This window comes from Nicotiana tabacum, chromosome 17 (assembly GCF_000715075.1).
Source record: "Nicotiana tabacum cultivar K326 chromosome 17, ASM71507v2, whole genome shotgun sequence".
Lineage (NCBI taxonomy): Eukaryota > Viridiplantae > Streptophyta > Magnoliopsida > Solanales > Solanaceae > Nicotiana > Nicotiana tabacum.
Genome location: NC_134096.1, coordinates 49198048 through 49220302, shown reverse-complemented (window position 1 = coordinate 49220302; position 22255 = coordinate 49198048). Strand labels below are relative to the sequence as shown.

Below are 22255 nucleotides of genomic sequence, written 5' to 3'. Positions count from 1 at the left end.
GAGTCATACTGTGGAATAATTTGAAAGATAGATATGACCACCTGAAAATGGTCGTTCTTCCACATGCACGTTATGATTGGACTCATCTAAGGTTACAAGATTTTAAATCTATCGGTGAGTAAAATTCTGCTATGTTCAGAATTATTTTCCAATTGAAACTATGTGGTGATAATATTACTGATCATGATATGTTGGAGAAAACTTTCACCATTTTTCATGCCTCGAACATGCTCCTGCAGCAGCAATATCGAGAGATGGGATTCAAAAATTATTCTGAACATATCTCACATCTTCTTGTAGCCGAGCAACATAATAGGCTATTAATGAAAAATCATGAAAGTCGACCTACTGGTTCTTATCCATTCCCTGAAGTGAATGAGACGAACTTCCACCAAGCTAAATGTGGAAGAGGACGTGGCCCCAGTCATGGTCATGGCCGTGGTCGGGGAGAAAACTCTAATCGTGGTAATAATAATGCACCAAAGAACCCTCCTCACCACCAGTAGTAAAAAAGGAAGGAGCAAAAGCATGAAGCGGTGCAAGCAGCAAAGCCAGAAAATGCATGTTATAGACGTGGAGGAAAATGGCACTGGTCACGTACATGTCGTACGCCAAAGCACCAGGTTGAGCTATATCAAGCCTCCCCGAAGAAGACAGAGAAAAATGCTGAAGCAATTTTTATTTCTGAAGATAATTTAGACTTCATGCATTTGGATGTAGCTGATTACTTTGCACTTCCAGAATGAGAAACAAGTCATGTGATCGGTAGTAAATCTGTAGAGATGTAAATATTTTAATTTTTGTTATTTGTAGTAGATAGTATGGTTATGTAATAGTTGTATATAAATAAAAGTTATGCTTTGATAATAATGTTTACAATCATATTTATTTTGTTTATGTCATTTTGAAGAATATGGATAATCCTCAAATTATGTTTGGATCAAAGACCAATCATGAAGATACTTGTGTAATTGATAGTGGAACAACTCATGACATATTCAAAAATCAGAAATATTTTTCTTATTTGCATAAGGAAAAAGCAAATGTTTCTACAATTTTTGGTAATATAAGTTTGATTGAAGGCTCCGGAAGAGCTATTGCATTTCTGTCTAAGGGAACAAAACTTATTATAGACAATGCATTATTCTCCTCCAAGTCCCGAAGAAACTTGTTGAGTTTTATGGATATCCGTCGAAATAGGTATCATGTTGAGACAATAGATGAAATGAACATGGAATATCCTTGTATTACAAAGAATATTTCTGGTGAAAAATGCATTGTAGAAAAGTTACCAACTTTATCTTCTGGCTTATACTATTTAAAGATTAGTACAGTTGAAGCACACTCTATCGTACCGGAAGTTTACTGATTCAAATACTTTTGTGCTTTGGCATGGCCGTTTGGGCCATCCTGGATTAATAATGATGAGACGAATTACTGAAAATTCGAGTGGGCATCCATTAAAGAACTTGGAGATTCTTACAAATAATGAATTTTCTTGTGATGCTTGTTATCAAGGCAAAATAATCACTAGACCATCACCAATGAAGGTTGGCATTGAACCCCCTGCATTTTTAGAACGTATACATAGGGATATATGTGGACCTATTCACCCACCAAGTGGGCTGTTTAGATATTTTATGGTTTTAATAGATGCATCTTCCAATATGGTCTCATGTGGGCCTACTATCATCTCGCAACCTGGCGTTTGCAAAGTTATTAGCCCAAATAATTCGATTAAGGGCACAATTCCCAGATTATCCTATAAAAGGCTATTCGCCTTGATAATGCTGGAGAATTCTCATCTCAAGCTTTTGATGATTATTATCTATTAGTTGGGATAAAAGTTGAATATTCTGTAACTTATGTTCATACTCAAAATGGCCTTGCGAAATCATTTACTAAGCGCCTGCAATTGATTTCCCACTACTGTTTGGGGCCATGCTATCTTGCATGCAGCATTACTTATTCGTCTCAGATCGACACATTATAATAAATATTCTCCGTCACAATTAGTTTTTGGTCATGAACCAAATATTGCTCATCTACAAATTTTTGGATGTGTTGTATATGTGCCAGTAGTACCACCATAGCGCAGTAAGATGGGCCCGCAGAGAAGGTTAGAAATATATGTTAGGTTTGAATCACCCTCTATTATTCGCTATCTTAAACCATTGACGGGAGATTTATTTACTGCTCGATTTGCAGATTGTCGATTTGATGAAATAAATTTTCCACAGTTAGGGGGAGAGAAAAAGGAAATCAAAAGAGAAATTGTGTGGAAAGTTTCATTATTATCTCACTTTGATCCACGTACCCCTATATGTAATCAGGAGGTCCAGAAGATCATCCATTTACAGAATATAGCAAATCAAATGCCAGACGTATTTACTGATTTGAAAAAGATAACTAAGTCACATATCCCTGCAGAGAATGTGCCTATCCGAATTGATGTCCCAGCAGGACCATCTACTAGCATGAGAGCTAGTGAACCTATAGCACGCCTGAAGCGTGGTAGGCCTGTGGGTTCTAAGGATCGAAATCCTAGAAGAAGAAAAACCGACAAATGATCAAAATGATATTATGAAGGGATCTCCTGAAGAGACCCAAGATCTGATTAGTTATGAGATTCCTGAAGAAATTACTGAACCCGAGACTCAAGTGGGCGAGGAACTTTTAATAAGTTCTACTGGTGATGGGATTAATTTAAATCTATCTGAAATAGTGGTTGATAATATTTTTGCTTATAATGTTGCACTTAACATTTTGCAAGATAGTGAGAATTTTGAACCCCGATCTGTCGAAGAATGTCAACAAAAATCTGATTAGCCAAAATGGCAAGAGGCAATTCAATCAGAATTGAATGCACTTGCTAAAAGAGAGGTTTTGGGACTAGTAGTCCAAACACCTGTTGGTATAAAACCAGTTGGTCATAAATGGGTTTTTGTACGAAAAAGGAATGACCAAAATGAAGTTGAAAGATACAAGGCTCGCCTTGTCGCACAAGGATTCTCACAACGACCTGGAGTCGATTATGAAGAAACATATTCACCCATTATGGATGCCATAACATTTCGATATCTCATAAGTTTAGCCTTACGTGAAAGGTTTGAAATACATATGATGGATGTGGTTACAACTTATATGTACGGGTCACTTGATAATGAGATTTACATGAAAATCCCTAAAGGATTTAAAATGCCCGAAGCATATTCGAAATCTCGGGAAATGTATTCAATCAGATTACAAAGATCTTTGTACGGTTTAAAGCAATCAGGGCGCATGTGGTATAATCGCCTTAGTGAATATTTACTGAAAGAGGGTTACATAAATTATGTTATTTGTCCATATATTTTTATAAAGAAAATGGCATTAAAATTTGTTATACTTGCTGTTTATGTTGATGACATAAACCTTGGTGGAACTCCAGAAGAGCTCCAAAAGGCAATTGAATATCTTAAGAAAGAATTTTAGATGAAAGATCTTGGAAAGATAAAACTTTGTCTTGGACTGCAAATTGAACATTTAGCAAACGGGATCTTTATGCATCAATCTGCCTATACATAAAGGGTCTTAAAATACTTTTACATGGACAAAGCGCACCCATTGAGTACACCAATGGTTGTTCGATTACTTGAAGTGAATAAGGACCCGTTCCGACCTCCAGAAGGGGATGAGGAACTCCTTGGTCCTGAAATACCCTATATCAGTGCAATTAGCGCACTAATGTATCTTGCTAATGCTACAAGGCATGACATAGCATTTTCTGTTAATTTACTAGCAAGATATAGCTCTTCTCCTACTCGGAGACATTGGAATGGGATTAAACATATTTTGCGATATTTAAAGGGAACTCTTGATATGAGTTTGTTTTATGCTAACAAAGGTAGTGCAGATCTTGTTGGTTATGTAGATGCAAGTTATTTATCTAATCTCCATAAAGCTCGATCTCAAACCGGGTACGTGTTTACATGTGGAGGTACTGTCATATCATGGCGCTCACAAAGTAGTCAATTGTTGATATTTCTTCAAATCATGCTGAGATAATAGCTATTCATGAAGCAAGTAGGGAATGCGTATGGTTGAGATCAATGATTCATTTTATTCGAGAAAAATGTGGTTTGGAATGTGAGAAAAAATCCACAATTTTATACGAAGACAATGTTGCATGCATAGCCCAATTGAAAGGAGGATTTATAAAAAGGAGATAGAACGAAGCACGTTTCACCAAAATCATTCTACACACACGATCTTCAAAAAAATGGTGACATTGATGTGCAACAAATCCGTTCAAGTGATAATCCGACAGGTTTATTTACAAAATCTTTACCAACTTCAACTTTTGAGAAGATGGTATACAAGATTGGAATGCGGAGACTTAAATATTTGAAATAAGATTTTCATCACGGGGAGAAAAATATGCGATGTACTCTTTTTTCCTTATTAAGTTTTTTCCCACAGAGTTTTCCTTATAAGGTTTTTAATGAGGCAGCTAGCAATGCGTATTACTAAATATGTGTACTCTTTTTCCTTCACTAGAATTTTTTTCTACGGGATTTTTCCTAGTAAGGTTTTAACGAGGCACATCATCTTTTAATGAACATCCAAGGGGGAGTGTTATGAATATATTATATTATAGATGTTCATTTAGTACTCCGTTGTAAATAAGCTTCCTGAACAAGTTTATCCATATGAGACTCCGTCGTAAATATGTTTATCTATTTAGTACTCTATTAGAAATAAGCCTCCTGAAGAAGCTTATCCTTTCGGTACTCCGTTATGGATATATATTACTCATAATAGAAGATTATCTATATCTGGCACAACAATTTATAGTATCAACTTACAAGCAACTTACACAACAGCTTACACAACAACTTACAAGCAGCTTACACAGCAGCTTGCAGTAGCAGCTTACACAACAGCTTGCAGTAGCTGCTTCATTTCTTCTATAAATAGAGGACAATTCAGTTCATTATGTACATAAGTTTGAAGTTTCAATAATATATCATTTTCTCTCTATACTTGTCTTTACTTTACTGTCTTTATTTTATAACAAAGAATTTATTTTAACTTTCATCTATTTCTAATAATTTGATTTTAATATTACAATTATAGTTCTCTATTTCATTTGAAAAAGAGAGAGAGAACCGACAATATTTACTTTTTCTTATTAGTTCTATTTATACCTTGTTAAGAATTCTAAAGTGATGATGTAAAATTGTTGTTGTATTTTTGTTTAATTCCTCTCTCTTCCCTACTATAAACCCCAAGTCCGGCTCCGGCGAGACCCAACACAACAGCTCGGCGGTCCGGCTCCGGCAAGACACTCTGTAAGTATCTCTTAAATCGAACTCAGCGAGGATAAAAAATAAAAAACCCTAATACTAATTCAGATTCTTTTGTAATGCTAATTTTAGGTTTGCATATCCCTAACTCTACAGTAACTAAGGATCAAATTGCGAACAGATAGAGCAGTCTAGGTGAATTCATGTTCGTTAAGGTTGTATTAACTTACTAATTCTGGAGATCATGGAGAAAAGAGCACATTTGATGCTGCTCATTGATATAGTATAGTACCCTAGTAATGAATTTCAACCGAATTAAGCACAAAATGCATCATATAAACACCTCAAAGAACGTTTTACTATGTGTTTTGCTGTTGCCTATGATGAGAAAAGGAAATGATTCATCTGATCATAAAAGTTTTTTTTTTTTAATAATAATGATTGTGTTCGGGCCAGCTTGCCCACACCTCGACTATTCCGCTGGGTAACTGCCCACCAAGGCTTATGCAAATGACAAGAAATCACCTAGTCTGATGGGTTGTTCTGGTCTTTAGTAGCAGACTGCACAAAATACTGCGAGTTTCAGATAAGCATAAAGCAAACGAACTGAATGTAGATTTAGTGTTTTCTGAAGTGCTTTGTGGCTTTACTGATTGTATGTAAAATTATTGGTTTATTTTTTTTGTGGCAATCATATTGTTAGTTTTACTAGAAACAAATTTTTCTACCGGTAAAAAGAAGAAAGAAAACGGAAGGATAAGAGAAGAAGAAAGAGACACTTTGTATTAGAAATACTATTGTTGTTATTCTTCAATAAGACTTTTGATAAGTTATGCATGCGTGATGTAAAATTCAGATAATTAAAATCTTGTATGTTAATTCATATTAGACGTGTCCTATTTGTGAACCTAGTCTAGTTTTGATTTGGAAACTTGATATCTTGGTGATAGGAAGGGAGCGGAAAAATGGGCATGTCGGCGGCAAGCTCTGTCAATGAAGCTATGAAACTGTGCATATTTGATTTGAGAAGGGGACAACATGAAGGGCAGGAGTTGGACAAGATTTTATTTTTCTTTCCTGCTGATTTGCCTTTCCCCACCCAACTCTCTGTGATAGGGCTTAGTGAAGGGCTCATAACATTCACCAGGTTTGTTGTGACTGGCACTCACATATCTGCACTTGTATCTATTAATGAGTAGAAAATTCATGTGATTCTTTTTAAAGCTCTTTCTCAAAGAAGGGATAACCAGATTGGTTGCTATGATTTTTAAACTTTCACATTACTTCTTTCACGGTGTCTTGATAACTGATCTGCAATGTTATTGAAGTCTGTATTCTTGGATAGAGCTTTTAGTTCTTAGTTTGAGGAAGATCTTTCCCTCTGTTCATATCCTTTCATCAATAGACATTCATTCTTACCCAAAGGATTATTCAGTCATATCATTAGGTTGATAGATAGTTGAGCTCATGTTTGTGCATTCTCATAGTAGAGGCATTAAAGAGGTAAAGAAAAAAGAGCTTGAAGATTGTTCCTAGATTGAAGTTGTTGTGCTTAATGAAGAGCAATGGGATTCTTCAACGTGGATATGTTATTTTTAAGGCTAAGATTTCGATCATCTTGCATTTACTATCTTCTTTTTCAGCTCTGAAAGATGATAGGTAATCTTTGATATGTATGACTGTGCCATCTGGATGCTGTTGTCAACTTCTTGCAGTTGTACGATTCATGGATCTTTCAAGTCATATGGTAATATCCTCTATTTTATTTTTGTTGCAGAATATTCTCCCCCGAGGCTCCGTGTGAGGTTATTGAAGCAGAGATGCACTCACATGTTTTCTATGAGGCAGAACGTGATATTTGGATGGTGATGGTATGATTTCTTGCACTTATATTATCATTGTTCTGCTTCAACCAATAAACTTTACCTGGCACTTCATGACGTGGTTGAATTTTAATTCTTTGGTGAACTGTATGGAGGATAATTCTGCCAATAATCGGATTAGATAATTATGTGTGGTGATCACTTATTATCTTTACTGATTTGGGAGATTGTACAATGCTGGTCTGTCCTTCTACCTGCTAAATTTGAAAGGATGATCAATATGGAGGCTGGATATAAGCTCACTGATGTAATTGTTGCTGTATATAAGTGGATACATAACTCACAGATGTTTTAAATCTGATGGTACATCCTTACTTGCTTCTTGGATTTTTTTGCCCATACTTGAATAGTTTTACTTCAATGAACAATTCCAGGACTACCACCTGCAGTGAACTGAAGCCTAGAAGGTTGAGGACTAGGTTAGGAAAGATGAAAAGACAAGTGGTAACTCAGTAAATTTCTTTCCATAATATTTCTGTTTGAAGTCTAAATAAACTGTTCAATATCATAGTTGACAAACTGCACTAACGAACCATAGGGAGTCCCTACTTTGTGGCATGCTCAGACATGTGGTTCAAACAATGGAGTAACATGGATCTCATGTTGGACATAGGCATAACAACCTTGAGATACACATAGTGCTTTATGGATTTGTATCCATATTTTCTATGCTTTTGATTTAGTATAATATCTCAAATTCTGTAGGATGCTTAATACAATAGTACTATGGTTTGTATATGCAGTTGGGTCTTAAATAGATTTCCCAGGGTTCCCTTTGTTCGGTGTCCGGGGAAGAGAAAGGAATCTATTCGGGAAGAAAATTCTTTGAATAAAATTTTACTGGAGAAGATAGGATGGTTAAGCATGACTATCATTTCTTGTTGGTTAAAAGCTGAATATGACTTTCTTAATGGGAACAAGAAAGTTCAGATACAGAAATTTCTTGGACTAACACAAATTTCCTCACGTTTTTATTGCCATTGCAGAAGAAATTTGTTATGCTTTGTAACTTTTATGTTATTTATTAGCTTTTCTGGTGGTGTACCATGTTTAGGTGGTGGAGAAAAGTGAGTCAGAAGCCATATGGCGGACTGATGCTTTACGAAATGTTCTTAAAGAAGTTCACTCTCTCTTTGTGATGTTTCATGGGTCCATCAGAGCATTACTCGATAGAGAACCGAGTGGAGGGCTTACCAGGACGCATTTGTATTATTTTGTTATGGATTATTTAAGTGGTGAGGCTTTATTACATACCTTGAAAATTTGCATTTCATCTCTTTTATAAGAAGATATTCCTGTTCAAATTATTTCATTGCAAGTCATAATTGCCAGCATTTGAAAAGCGGCCTTCATTGGAATTGTGCTGCTGGGGTAATACTATAGCTTCTGTATCTAATAATTCCATCAGTTTGTGCAATTTGAGCATTAAACAGCCTTTTGAATGCTTCACTTATTAATTTTTCCCTGTGGCAGATTTTCTTTCTGGCAAGAAGCTTCACTTGCCAAATTTCCGTGATTGTCTGAAGGAGCGTGGAAAAGTACAGATGTTGACTATTGGGAGGGAAGCAGCACTTGAAGTTCAGGTTCGTTGTTGGCAGTTTATTGCATACACTCAGATTGTTGGCAAACTGGAGACGAAAAGATAAAATTTTGGATTTATTCATGTTAGTTTACAGCTATGTATATGGTGTAGTCTTGTCCCACATTGGAATAGGAGTAGTATGTCCTTGTATAGTATAGCTATAAATAAGGACCTCTTGTATTGTATTGAACATCCAATATCAATAACATATTTTCTCCCGTGCCTTCTCACATGGTATCAGAGCAATTGTGAGAGATTTATCGCTGCGCATAAATTCCAGCGACTCCGGGAAGAGAAATCAGTCACCGGAAGTCTTTTTCCGGCGACTTTTTCAAGGTTGTTTGCGTCTGCTTTATCTCCGTCAGTGTTGTGCAAAAATTAACACTACCACAAGAGTAGTCACTGTCCGGCGACCAAACCCCAGTGAAAATCTCCGGCAGCAGCTTCCTCACGCGCCACCAGAAGCTCACGCGCTGGCGCGTACGACCACTTCCGGCCATTTTTTGAAAAATTTCCTTCAGAATAGTTGGGTCGCCTGGTAATTCCGATCCTACCCCTACCGTTTTCATTTCATTCCGACCACTTTGAGTTTTTCCGGCTGCTACAGCACTATTCCGACAGCTACTGTAAGATTCCGGCTGCTACAGTTTTCATTATTCTGTTTCTGTGTTTCCTTGCTCTATTTCAGTGGATTACAGTTGATTCTTTCTCTTATTTGGTAATAATTTACAACAATGTCTTTGGGATTTGATGCTTTTGGGTCTAGAAACATGAGTTCTGGAAGCTCTAGTGTTATTATTACTTCAGAACCTTTAATGGGAGGTTCAAACTACTTAGCTTGGGCTTCATCTGTCGAGTTGTGGTGTAGTGGCCAAGGTGTTCAAGATCATCTAATCAAACAGTCTAGCGAAGGAGATGAAAAGGCAATAGCACTTTGGACAAAAATCGATGCTCAGTTATGTAGCATATTGTGGCGATCTATTGATTCCAAGTTGATGCCCTTGTTTCGTCCATTCCAGACATGTTATTTGGTTTGGGTAAAGGCACGCACCTTATGCACTAATGACATATCTCGTTTCTATGATGTGATATCGCGTATGACAAACTTAAAGAAGCAGGAATTAGATATGTCTACTTACTTGGGTCAAGTACAGGCCATCATGGAGGAATTTGAGAAATTGATGCCAGTTTCTGCTAGTGTTGAAAAACAACAAGAGCAACGACAGAAGATGTTTCTCGTTCTAACCCTTGCTGGACTTCCTAATGATCTTGATTCAGTACGCGACCAAATTTTGGCTAGTCCGACTGTCCCGACAGTTGATGAATTATTCTCTCGATTACTCCGCCTTGCTGCAGCACCAAGTCACCCAGTGATCTCATCACAGATACTTGATTCCTCTGTTCTTGCATCCCAGACAGTGGATGTTCGGGCATGTCAAACTATGGACTGGAGCATAGACGAGGAAGAGGTCGTTTTGGAAGATTTAGACCCAAGTGTTCTTATTGTCACAAACTTAGACACACTCGTGAAATGTGTTATTCCTTACATGGTCGTCCACCCAAAAATGCTTACATTGCTCAGACCGATACTCCAGGTAATCATGGATTTTCTTTATCTAAAGAAGAATATAATGAGCTACTTTAGTATCGAGCAAGTAAGTAGACATCTCCACAAGTAGCCTCAGTTGCTCAGACTGATACTTCTGTTACTGGTAATTCTTTTGCTTGTGTTTCCCAGTTTAGCACTCTTGGCCCATGGGTCATGGACTCCGGTACTTCTGATCGAATATTGTATATTCACATTCTCTTATCACTGTTACTTTAGCCAATGGATGTCAAACTAAGGCAAAAGGAGTTGGACAAGCTAATCCCTTGTCTTCTATCACTCTAGATTCCGTTCTTTATGTCCCTGACTGTCCTTTTAGTCTTGCATCTGTTAGTCGTTTGACTCGTGCCCTCCATTGTGGTATATATTTTATTGACGATTCTTTTATTATGCAGGACTGCAGTACGGGACAGACAATTGGTACAGGACGTGAATCAGAAGGCCTTTACTACCTTAACTCACTTAGTCCTTCCACAACATGTCTAGTTACAGATCCTCCAGATCTAATCCACGAACGTTTAGGACATTCGAGTTTATCCAAACTTCAGAAGATGGTGCCTAGTTTATCTAGTTTGTCTACATTATATTGTGAGTCGTGTCAGCTTGGGAAACATACCCGAGCCTCCTTTCGCGTAGTGTTGAGAGTCATGCAGAGTCTGCCTTCTCCTTAGTTCATTATGATATATGGGGTCCAAGTAGAGTCAGTTCAACCTTGGGATTTCGTTATTTTGTTAGTTTCATTGATGATTATTCAAGATGTACTTGGCTTTTCTTAATGAAAAATCGTTCTGAGTTATTTTCTATATTTCAGAGTTTCTGTGCTGAAATCAAAAACCAATTTGGTGTTTCTATTCGCATTTTTCGCAGTGATAATGCCTTAGAATATTTATCTTCTCAATTTCAGCAGTTTATGACCTATCAGGGAATTATTCATCAAACATCTTGTCCTTATATCCCTCAGGAAAATGGGGTTGCTGAGAGAAAAAATAAGCACCTTATTGAGACTGCTCGCACACTTCTAATTGAATCTCGTGTTCCGTTGCGTTTTTGGGGCGATGCAGTTCTCACAGCTTGTTATTTGATTAATCGGATGCCTTCATCTCCCATCAAGGATCAGATTCCGCATTCAGTATTGTTTCTCCAGTCACCCTTATACTCTCTTCCACCCCGTGTTTTTGGGAGCACGTGTTTTGTTCATAACTTAGCCCCTTGGAAAGATAAGTTAGCTCTTCGTGCTCTCAAGTGTGTTTTCCTTGGTTATTCTCGTGTTCAAAAGGGATATCGTTGTTATTCTCCAGATCTTCGTAGGTACCTTATGTCAGCTGACGTTATATTTTTTTTAGTCTAAACCTTTCTTTACTTCTGCTGACCACCATGATATATCTGAGGTCTTACCTATACCGACCTTTGAGGAGTTTACTATAGCTCCTCCTCTACCTTCGACCACAGAGGTTTCATCCCTACCAACCGTTGAGGAGTCTAGTGTTGTTCCTCCTAGTTCCCCGGCCATAGGAACGCCACTCTTGACTTATCATCGTCGTTCGCGCCCTACATCAGGCCCAACTGGTTCTCGTCCTGCACCTGACCCTGCTCCTAGTACACCGATTGCACTTCGGAAAGGTATACGAACCACACTTAACTCTAATCCTTATTATGTCGGTTTGAGTTATCATCGTCTGTCATCTCCCCATTATGCTTTTATGTCTTCTTTGTCCTCGTTTTCCATCCTTAAGTCTACAGGTGAAGCGTTGTCTCATCCAGGATTGCGACAGGCTATGAGTGACGAGATGTCTGCTTTACATACAAGTGGTACTTGGGAGTTTGTTCCTCTTTCCTCGGGTAAATCTACTGTTGGTTGTCGTTGGGTTTATGCGGTCAAAGTTGGTCCCGATGGCCAAATTGATCGACTTAAGGCCCGTCTTGTTGCCAAAGGATATACTCAGATATTTGGGCTCGATTACAGTGATACCTTCTCTCCCGTGGCTAAAGTGGCTTCAGTCCTCCTTTTTCTATCCATGGTTGTGGTTCGTCATTGGTCCCTCTATCAGTTGGACATTAAGAATGCCTTTCTTCACGGTGATCTTGAGGATGAGGTTTATATGGAGCAACCACCTGGTTTTGTTGCTCAGGGGGAGTCTCGTGGCTTTGTATGTCGCTTGCGTCGGTCACTTTATGGTCTAAAGCAGTCTCCTCGAGCCTGGTTTGGTAAGTTCAGTACGGTTATCCAGGAGTTTGGCATGACTCGTAGTGAAGCTGATCACTCTGTGTTTTATCGGCACTCTGCTTCAAGTCTCTGTATTTATCTGGTAGTCTATGTTGATGATATTGTTATTACTGGCAATGATCAGGATGGTATTACCAATCTGAAGCAGCATCTCTTCCAGCACTTCCAAACTAAGGATCTAGGCAGATTGAAGTACTTTCTAGGTATTGAGGTTGCCCAGTCTAGCTCAGGTATTGTTATTTCTCAAAGAAAATATGCTTTAGACATTCTTGAGGAGACGGGGATGATAGGTTGCAGACCTGTTGACACTCCGATGGATCCGAATTCTAAACTTATGCTAGGACAGGGGGAGCCGCTTAGCGATCCTGCAAGCTATAGACGGCTGGTTGGAAATCACAGTGACTAGACCCGACATTTCTTATCCTGTGAGTGTTAAGTCAGTTTATGAATTCTCCATGTGATAGTCATTGGGATGCATTTGTCTGCATTATTCGGTATATAAAATCAGCTCCAGGCAAAGGGTTACTGTTTGAGGATCGAGGTCATGAGCAGATCGTTGGATACTCAGATGCTGATTGGGCAGGATCACCTTCTGATAGACGTTCTACGTCTGGATATTGTGTTTTAGTAGGAGGCAATTTGGTGTCCTGGAAGAGCAAGAAACATAATGTAGTTGCTCGATCTAGTGCAGAAGCAGAATATCGAGCAATGGCTATGGCAACATGTGAGCTAGTCTGGACCAAACAATTGCTCAAGGAGTTGAAATTTGGTGAAATCAGTCGGATGAAACTTGTGTGCAATAATCAAGCTGCCCTTCATATTGCATCAAATCCGGTGTTGCATGAGAGAACTAAACACATTGAGATTGATTGTCACCTCGTCAGAGAAAAGATACTTTCATGAGAGATTGCTACAAAGTTTGTGAGGTCGAATGATCAACTTGCAGATATTTTCACCAAATCTCTCACTGGTCCTCATATTGGTTATATATGTAACAAGCTCGGTATATATGATTTGTATACACCGGCTTGAGGGGGAGTGTTAGTTTATAGCTATGTATATAGTGTAGTCTTGTCCCACATTAGAATAAGAGTAGTATGTCCTTGTATAGTATAGATATAAATAAGGACCTCTTGTATTGTATTGAACATCCAATATCAATAACATATTTTCTCCCGTGCCTTCTCACAATTCATTATGTTGCTCAGATCTGTGTCTTCCGTGTTCGTCTTGTTGGCAAAATGGATGGGATTTGCACTGTTGCTTTGCTTTGCCCTAGTTAGGATCAGTTTTGGCTTCTCTGGTCGAATCAAAGACACCATAGCCTCACTCTTTTCACATGGTAGCTTCTGCCAAAAGTTCATGGCATCTAAATGTCCAAAAAAAAAAGAAGCAAAATCCCAACTATTATCTTTTTAGAAATCTGTCCTGACGTACTTATGTGAAACTCTTTGTACTGTTTCATTTGCTGAATAAAGATCAAGTGTGTTAGTCAAAATAAAGATTATTAACCCAAGCATTTAGGTTGACACTTAACATGTTTGTTCACTACTTTTACGCTTTTACCTGTCCATACTTGATTGCCATTTTGTTGTAATGGAATTTACGTTTGAAGAATAAAAGAAGAATTTGGTTGCCCATATGTAGCTGGAGGAATAGTTACCCAAAAATCCAAAGTTATCAGCATATCAAACATCTGGTGGACTTGAAACCGAGTCTTTTATCCTCACCATTATCATATAGACTATAGCCTCATTAGCATTATAAATGTTTAGAACTCCGAAGGTAAAACTTTAGCTAATAGCAGCTTTAGTGTTAAACAACTGTAGTTTAGTGCTCTCTCTCTCTCTTAATAAGATGACTGTGTTTTAATATTAAACTCTCATCTTGAGTTGCCTAAAAGATGTTGCCTACAGCTGCTATACTACATTACAGTAGAATAGACAATCAGATGTAATTTGGTTTAATCTTAGATGGTAAATCTTTTGACATTTTCATGTTTTTTCCACTCTTCCCACATTTCTTGTTTTCTTCTCCCTTTTGACCACAAATTATTGTTTTTTTCTGTATGACCGAGAGATCCCCAAGGGATTTCTGAGTCACGAAGCAATATTAAATCAAGCTGTGTATGTCGTAAGAGTGAAATTAGCTAATACACACCATTATTATTTCATTAATTTCATTTTTATTCTTTAATCTATATTCTGATTATGAGTATTCATGTTTAATCTTGGATAGATTATTCTTATATTGTCACACTTCTGTTCCGACTTTTACTTGTTGCATTAGGGGCGGAAATGCTTGCGAATTAATTTGAAGATTGTGCTTTTAGTACCAATATATCTTCTCCCAAAATCTTTTTGACCAACTATAACAAAAACATGTGAGTACATCTACCATAAGGAATTACAGAAAGGGTGTTACTTAATATATGGCCAAACTGATGCTTTGAACTCTATTTTTATGTCCCCTCTTGATTGACATGTGGTATGAAATCCAATACCTGGAGGGTAGAATTTTGTTAATAAGGCTGATGTTGTTGTGTAGATGCCATAATCTTTTGGTGAAGACATTATCATTCTAACCACAATTTCTTGCATTTTTTGGCATTCAGTCACTAGTAAGAGTGCTAGAATCGTGTGCCGGCTGCACACAGTGCTACTCACTGATCATGTTCCAGGACCTGCTGGTTTCCACAACTCTTTCTCCTGTAGGCTTCTCTCTCTCTCTCTCTCTGTCTCTCTCTCTCTCTCTCTCTCACTTGTTAGACCTGGCAACTGGACCGGGTTACTAAGGAAATTGGCCCACAAAATATAGGCCCAGTTAGGTTAACCGGGACTGGGCTAGTCCATGCCTAAATATTGGGCTTGGGCAAGTTCAGGATTTCTAGCTCATGAAGTGGCTCGAATAGGGACCAACTTCCTAATCGGAACGGCCCTAATTAGTAGGAAAAAACTGAAATTAATGGTTCTAGTTTATACCATTGCATCTGAATATACTTCTAGACGGGGCCAAATGAACTTACTCTCAGGAAATACTTCAGAGGTTGTTGTTCGCTTAAAAGATTGGGTCAAAGCTAAGTAAGAATTCAAGCGGTCGACAATGATTCAAACTCAAAAGAACTTATATATCTGAACATGAATAAAGTATGAGTATATTTGAACAATATATTAAGTTGGGATTACATGAAAATATATTAGATTGGGATTACATGGTTTCCTCCACTATATTCTTGTTTTAATTAACAAAGTATTAAACAAATAAACAAAAACAATGTTAAATTTAATTTTTTTTTTAATTTTAAAACGTTATATTTACATGCTTCAAAATAATTATTGTTAAAATTCCATTTAAATAAATGCAATTATAAGAGGTAAAAGTCCCGGCTGGACTGGGGTGACCCACCAAGAATCGGTATAATTGGTTGGTGGTCCTGGTCCTGGACCGTTCTCAAACCCAAGAATTTTCACCCTGCCCGGCTAAGTCGAAACCGGTTTGGGCCAGTTCAAGCCTGGCCAAGCCCATGGGATTACATGGTTTCCTCCACTATATTCTTGTTTTAATTAACAAAGTATTAAACAAATAAACAAAAACAATGTTAAATTTAATTTTTTTTTTAATTTTAAAACGTTATATTTACATGCTTCAAAATAATTATTGTTAAAATTCCATTTAAATAAATGCAATTATAAGAGGTAAAAGTCCCGGCTGGACTGGGGTGACCCACCAAGAATCGGTATAATTGGTTGGTGGTCCTGGTCCTGGACCGTTCTCAAACCCAAGAATTTTCACCCTGCCCGGCTAAGTCGAAACCGGTTTGGGCCAGTTCAAGCCTGGCCAAGCCCAACTTAACTAGGCCTGTCATGGTTCGGTTAAGCCCGGTGGCCGGTTTATCTTTAGTAATTTTGTTATAGAAGCAGTTGTAATTCAAAACTAAAGAAAGATCTGAATAAAACCAATATTATCTGCATTGACAAACTATCTATGGGGAACCTTTGATGTTAATGGTCATGTCTTGCTCTAACCATGAACAATTACTATTCGCTTTTTCAGGATGACTTGATTAACCTATTCACCTATACTGTCATGAGGTTGACCCCAAATGCTCTGTCTGCTGGTGCTAGCTCCTGGTCCTATTTACGCAAAGGAAGCACTACTTCTAATGCTTCTGGTTCATTATTGGCAAGCTCTACCTCTGTCCTGGACCGGTACTACAGCTCACGGGATACTTCTCCAGTTGGAGTTCGTAGCTATCAGGTTGTTAGACCCTTACAGCATGACAAATGGTCCAAAGGGAAGGATGGTTTCCTTGTTACTGATATCTGGGGCACAGAAGTTGGCAGCTTGAGTCCCAGCAGTCCAACAATTTGGCTTAAGCAAACAGAGGAGAGGATGTATCTTTGTGCTTTTCAGCATAGGAGCCTCACCATAATTCTTTTCATTCCCGTCACATCTGTACACAATGGGGAGCAAGGGTTATCGGTGGTGAAGCAGCAAATTCTGGAGAATGTAAGTCGATACAACAAATGAAAGCATACTATCTTATTTTTGTTGAAATATAAGTTGGTCCTTGTTAAATGTGGGCTCTTCTTTTGGTCTATCCTAACCTCCTAATGAGGACCTCTTTGTTAGGACATCTTCTATGTAAAATGGAACTTATCACAGCAGGGTTTGCAAAGGATCTACAATTAGCTCCATAATGTAAAGCTTTTCTATGACCTTTTCTGAAACATTGATAGAGAGACCTCAGTGAGATAAAACTATAACATCACGTCTTAATTTTGCATTGGCTGCGGATAAGGGTTAAGAAATATAGTCTTATCTGCCTGGTTCTTGCTGATTTTCTGCATTTGGTAAACGTTAACAATGATGCTTGTGCGTAGTGATTGCGTAAAGTCGCTATGGTGGGCCAGTTAGCAGCTTGGACCTTTTATGCCTCACGCTTCCTATATAAGGAGGAAGGTGTCTCTATTTTCTCGCTTTTGTTGGGCCAGAAGATATTTACAAGGGTAGAGGGTTAACAACGGTGGGTAGGAGGATGTTGGAGTAGTTGCTGGCAAGGAAATGGGTGAAAACCCTAATTTATCTTGCTGCAGCATAGTAAATCAAGGAAATAAATGTTTATTGTCTTGTTACAGCCGGGATGAACAAAGAAATGGGAAATGCCAGTCTTTTGCGAGCAGGAAAAGGGAACTCTTTTTTTGTTTATATTGGCAGGAGAATAGAAAGTTTTCCTTCATGGCAATATATAGCAACTCCCAGGCCAGTTTATCTCACAGAAGTTTTAGTTGACACGGACACTAAATCATCTCACCGATTCTTCATTTTTGTTTCCTTATATGAAATCTTGCGCTTTGTTATAGGTTGAGACTGACACATTGATGTCAATCTGATTGCAAATATAAATGAAAGAATATTTGTAATATGTTCTTCCTTGGCAAAATTAGAAGTTACCAACGACTAAATCATTCTGATGTGGTTAAGATTGGTTAACAAAATTCTTTGCTGTACAAAGGCTAGAGTCAATCATAGACATTCTGTATCCCATGCTTTTTCCCCTGTGAATTCTCTTGACCAGGAAGGGAATAAACTGTTTAATCCTCATGTGTACTATTTATTTTGTTGACAAACTTTTTACTAGCATAAACTTAATTGCATTCTAGCCTGAACAAATCCTCAGTAACAAGCTCACATTATAGATCCTGGGTTTCCGTGGTGGTTGTGTGCCTTTTTTTAGTTGACAAATACACTAAACCATCTGTATATTGTTGCTCTAGGTTTTACAAGACTTCTTTAAAGACTTAAAATAGTAGCTGGTTAGTGTTGTATTAGCCAAGCTAGTTTTTGATTTGACTCCTCATAAGTTGAGTGGGCAAAAGTAGAAGAGACAATGAATTGATGCATCAAATATACGACCTCAAGTGAAAATGAATCAAATAAATATTAGTTATGGTGCTTTTATCAAAGATCATGTTTCGTGTGTTCTCTGTGGTTTTTCCCTTCCATTTTCATTTGATGAAAATTTATCCTGCTTTTGAGATTAATAGCCTTTCTCTGGCGAGCATAATTATGATATATAAAATTATTATCTTGGTCAGTTCATTACATATCTTGTTAATTTCAGGCATCACCCAAGATATCCAAAGTTGAAGAGAAACTATCCAGAGGATGGGTTGGCGAGAATGCATATCATGTGAGTGGTTACCGCTACTTACTTGTAGACGGTGATAGATGCATCTCTCGGGCATCTCCACCTGGAAAAGTAACAACTCTTACAAAGGTTAGATAACTTCCTTTTTTCCTTCTTTTGGTTGTCAAAGACTCAAGCTTTCATTTCATTTCGAGAATCCACCTATTGTAATGCTTGCTTTGCTTTTTTGACTATAGTGGAAGTTCCAATACACGTGCCTATTTAATAGCCATGTGAAAATAGTAAAGATTTTAAAGATTATTTCGTCTCTCTAAGTGCGGCAGCTCTTGCTCCTCAACTTCAATTACACTTTGTCACATTATATGGGTACTCCAACACACTTGCTACTAACAGATGCAGCAGGACATCAGAGAAGATGAAAGCTTTTAGAACCTCATTATTATTGTATTTGTGAAGATAAGATTTTTATTGGAGTTGTAATTGTGGGGGTATAGCTGACGAAGTTTGACCAAGTTGGCATCTTTTTGTTGCTTGCAGTCAGAAACCTTATACAAAATTAAATATTGGTGCCAAGGCAAAGTAAAATTTCTATAATTTCATGGAATATGTTTCTTTGGATATGTTATATCCAAATAATTTGATATGTTGGAGACTTCTTGTTCTTAGCTTCCTTTGGCAGTGAGGTGCTTGTTGTGGTTACCGTGATGCTTAGAGTTTTTGCATATGGTTCACAGTGAGGTGTTTGGCTATCTTGCACCCTTAATGTGAACCCTCTGCCACAAGCAAGTAAAACTGAAAACTAGAAAAGAAAAAACAGGGTGTGCTATAAAAAATTTGTCAATTAGACATTAACAATTTTGAATTTATTTGGTACACAGTTTCATATATTTGGATGGTTGGTTGTTTGTTATTTTGAAAATTCTCATTTATTTATTGACAAACATGTTTTATTTAGTAGTTTCTTTTAAAGATATACTGAGTCTGCACCTAGGGTACTTGCACTAGGTGACCTATTAAGCCCCATGTCAATCAATCTTTTGTCAAAGGTGATTAGATAGCACACTGCTTCTAAGGGTGTGTCTGGTATGAAGAAAAATATTTAACATGTTTTCCAATTTTCGTATGTTTGGTTGGTTTAAGTGTTTTGAAAAATATTTTCCTTATGACCTCATTTTCCTCCAATTGGAGGAAAATATTTTCCCTATCAAGAGAAGGGAAAATTATTTTCCTAAAAAATATTTTCTATTCTCTAACCAAACACTAGAAAATATTTTTCGTAAAAAGTTTTTCACTGGCCAACCAAACATGAAATAATAAGCGATAATACTACTCAGAACCTAAGTGTTCAATAAAATTCTCTGATGTTTACCTTATTGCATGAGGGCAAGTTTTACTTTAAATATATTTACCATGGGACCAGTTTTCTTGTTAAGTTCGTGAACATTTGTTTCATGAGGTAGTCATTAACTGGTAATATTCTTTTCTCATAGAACGATTTAGCCATGGTAATCAAGTTTGTGTACTGTAATAACTAGATTTGACTGTTGCTCTGAATAATCTGATAATATATACAGGATTCTTTAGTTGCAATGAATAAGCTCCGAGAAGAGGTTGACTTAGAAAAGAGCAGAGCTAAATGTGATGACTCGGACTGCGATAAAGACCAAGAAATTTGTATTAGAGCAAAAAATGGTGCTTGGGTGATATCCCGGTTGACCCGAGGGAAGGAGCTCTATATGGTACTTGAGAAAGCCAATGAGACCCTTCTTTATGCCTCTGAAGCTGTTGAAAAGTTCAGTGACAGGTAAAATTTCCCAAGGAAGGTCTAAGATTGAGCATTTTTACTGAATATTAACTACTTAACTACATCATAAGGTTTTTTGAACCCTACATGTGCCTCAACATGTCCTCCTTTAATTCCTTGTTTTCATCAGTTTCCAATAGGATTTAATTTGCATACATTGACAATGTAAAAGTCAATTTCTTAAATTTTTCAGTTTACTAATCTCATTTTCTATGGACGGTCTTACGGGTCTTTAAAACTTCCTTTGGAATAGCGTTCGTCTCATGCTAACTTTCTTAAATCATGCAGGTATTGCAGTGGCGCTTTTTCTTTGTAACAGGGAAACTAGTTTTTGGTAATGCCGAGCAGGGGCAGAGCTAGTATAGGATGTGAGGGTTCGGACGAACCCAGTAACTTTAGTCTAAATCATGTATTTGTTTTTAAAAAAATTTATTGAATACGTATAAATTGTTTATTTAGAACCCAGTAACATAAACAAACTAGAATTCTGAACCCACAAGCTTCAAATCCTAACTCCGCTTATGTTGCCGAGACACAGGATTCATAGAAAAGCAATAGCTACAAGTCTTATGTTGTTAGTTTAAATATGTTTGTACTGTTTATAAATAAATAAAAACTTGTTCCTCTCCTCTTCCACTTGGAAAATCTGAATCACTTGTATAGATTATGCATTTTTTGCTCTCCCTGTAATTTCAAGCACCAATATGGGGATTATATATTTATATTATCTTCTTACAATTGAAATCTGCTCCCTTCTCGTCGTAAAATATTTGAGGTCATCACTCCCAATGTTGTTTATGGTTAATGTTCTCATATATTTTCCAGCGGCTAACTGATTATAGGAATATCCTTTAGATTGGACGATGGACTAGAGAAGATTTTGAGGTCGTTTTTCAATAGGAAAATAGTTAGTTGAGTTATACCTTTACTTTTCGGATTAATTCTCCATATTGAACTATGTTATAGATTTCACATCTCCTATAGATCATTTGTCACATGGTAAAATTTTCGCCTATTTTGTCAGAGAAAACTATGCATTGTTTTGCTTTTATCCATTGTTTATACCATATAGTTAAGTATACATGGATAAAGCATTCAAAATGACAAACTGCCCGCAGACCCTTTTCCAAACCCTGATACAGTTTTAAACCAATACACAAATTTAAGTTATACACTCCAACTTGTTAAAGATGAATCAGTGAGTCTTTACCAATTGGAGAAGAAACTTTTCTTCTAAGATTTTGACCGAGTTTTTTGGCTTCTTTTCTACACAAGAACTAGAATAATTTGTCTAGTGGACAACTACTTTGAAGTTTTCGCTAAGTTCATTTCTTCACAAAAATATCTAAAGAGAAAAAATCATCCCTTCATAACTTTCATGTGCGAGAAGAGGGCCAGCAAATAAGTATGTTAACTAAGGCAAACTCATGCACAGCCTTTTCTTTTTCTTTTCTATCTCCTTTTTCCATTTTATTTATTACAGTATCATTTTAGTTTTCCACTAGATGTATGATAATTACTTTGTAAGTCCGAATAATTCAGATTCACACCGTTCAAAGGTCATTAATGGGGAAACACTCTTAACCGGGATTTTCTTTTATTCATAGGACTCGAATTCAATACATTTATTTAAGGATGCAGGGATTCTATTCATCCTATTACAAGGTCTACAACCTTGGATTTTTTCCATATCAATTAATTACTAACATTATATTAT

The 22255-nt window shown here is 37.2% G+C and overlaps 1 protein-coding gene across 2 annotated transcripts; it reads left to right on the top strand.

The window, feature by feature from the left end:
* The first annotated feature begins 5114 nt into the window (after window positions 1–5114).
* Window positions 5115–21183, top strand: LOC107816536 (vacuolar fusion protein CCZ1 homolog B). 2 transcript variants are annotated; one of them, XM_075234269.1, is made up of 11 exons: window positions 5115–5333; window positions 6239–6435; window positions 7066–7159; window positions 8226–8406; window positions 8504–8542; window positions 8645–8754; window positions 15198–15293; window positions 16637–17092; window positions 18708–18863; window positions 20309–20538; window positions 20827–21183. In XM_075234269.1, the coding sequence occupies exons 2-11, from the start codon at window positions 6254–6256 to the stop codon at window positions 20852–20854; spliced, it is 1572 nt and encodes a 523-aa protein (XP_075090370.1). In that variant the 5' UTR covers window positions 5115–5333; window positions 6239–6253; the 3' UTR covers window positions 20855–21183. The 2 variants fall into 2 exon arrangements, with proteins under 2 accessions (XP_075090370.1, XP_075090371.1); XM_075234270.1 differs by lacking the exon at window positions 8504–8542.
* The last annotated feature ends 1072 nt before the right edge of the window (window positions 21184–22255 follow it).

Excerpts from the sequence above, each read along its gene's own strand:
- LOC107816536 (XM_075234269.1), top strand. The coding sequence starts at position 6,254 with ATGGGCATGTCGGCGGCAAGCTCTGTCAATGAAGCTATGAAACTGTGC. Across the intron at positions 7,160-8,225 it reads GTGATATTTGGATGGTGATG|GTGGTGGAGAAAAGTGAGTC; the intron begins GTATGATTTCTT and ends TACCATGTTTAG. Across the intron at positions 20,539-20,826 it reads GTTGAAAAGTTCAGTGACAG|GTATTGCAGTGGCGCTTTTT; the intron begins GTAAAATTTCCC and ends TAAATCATGCAG.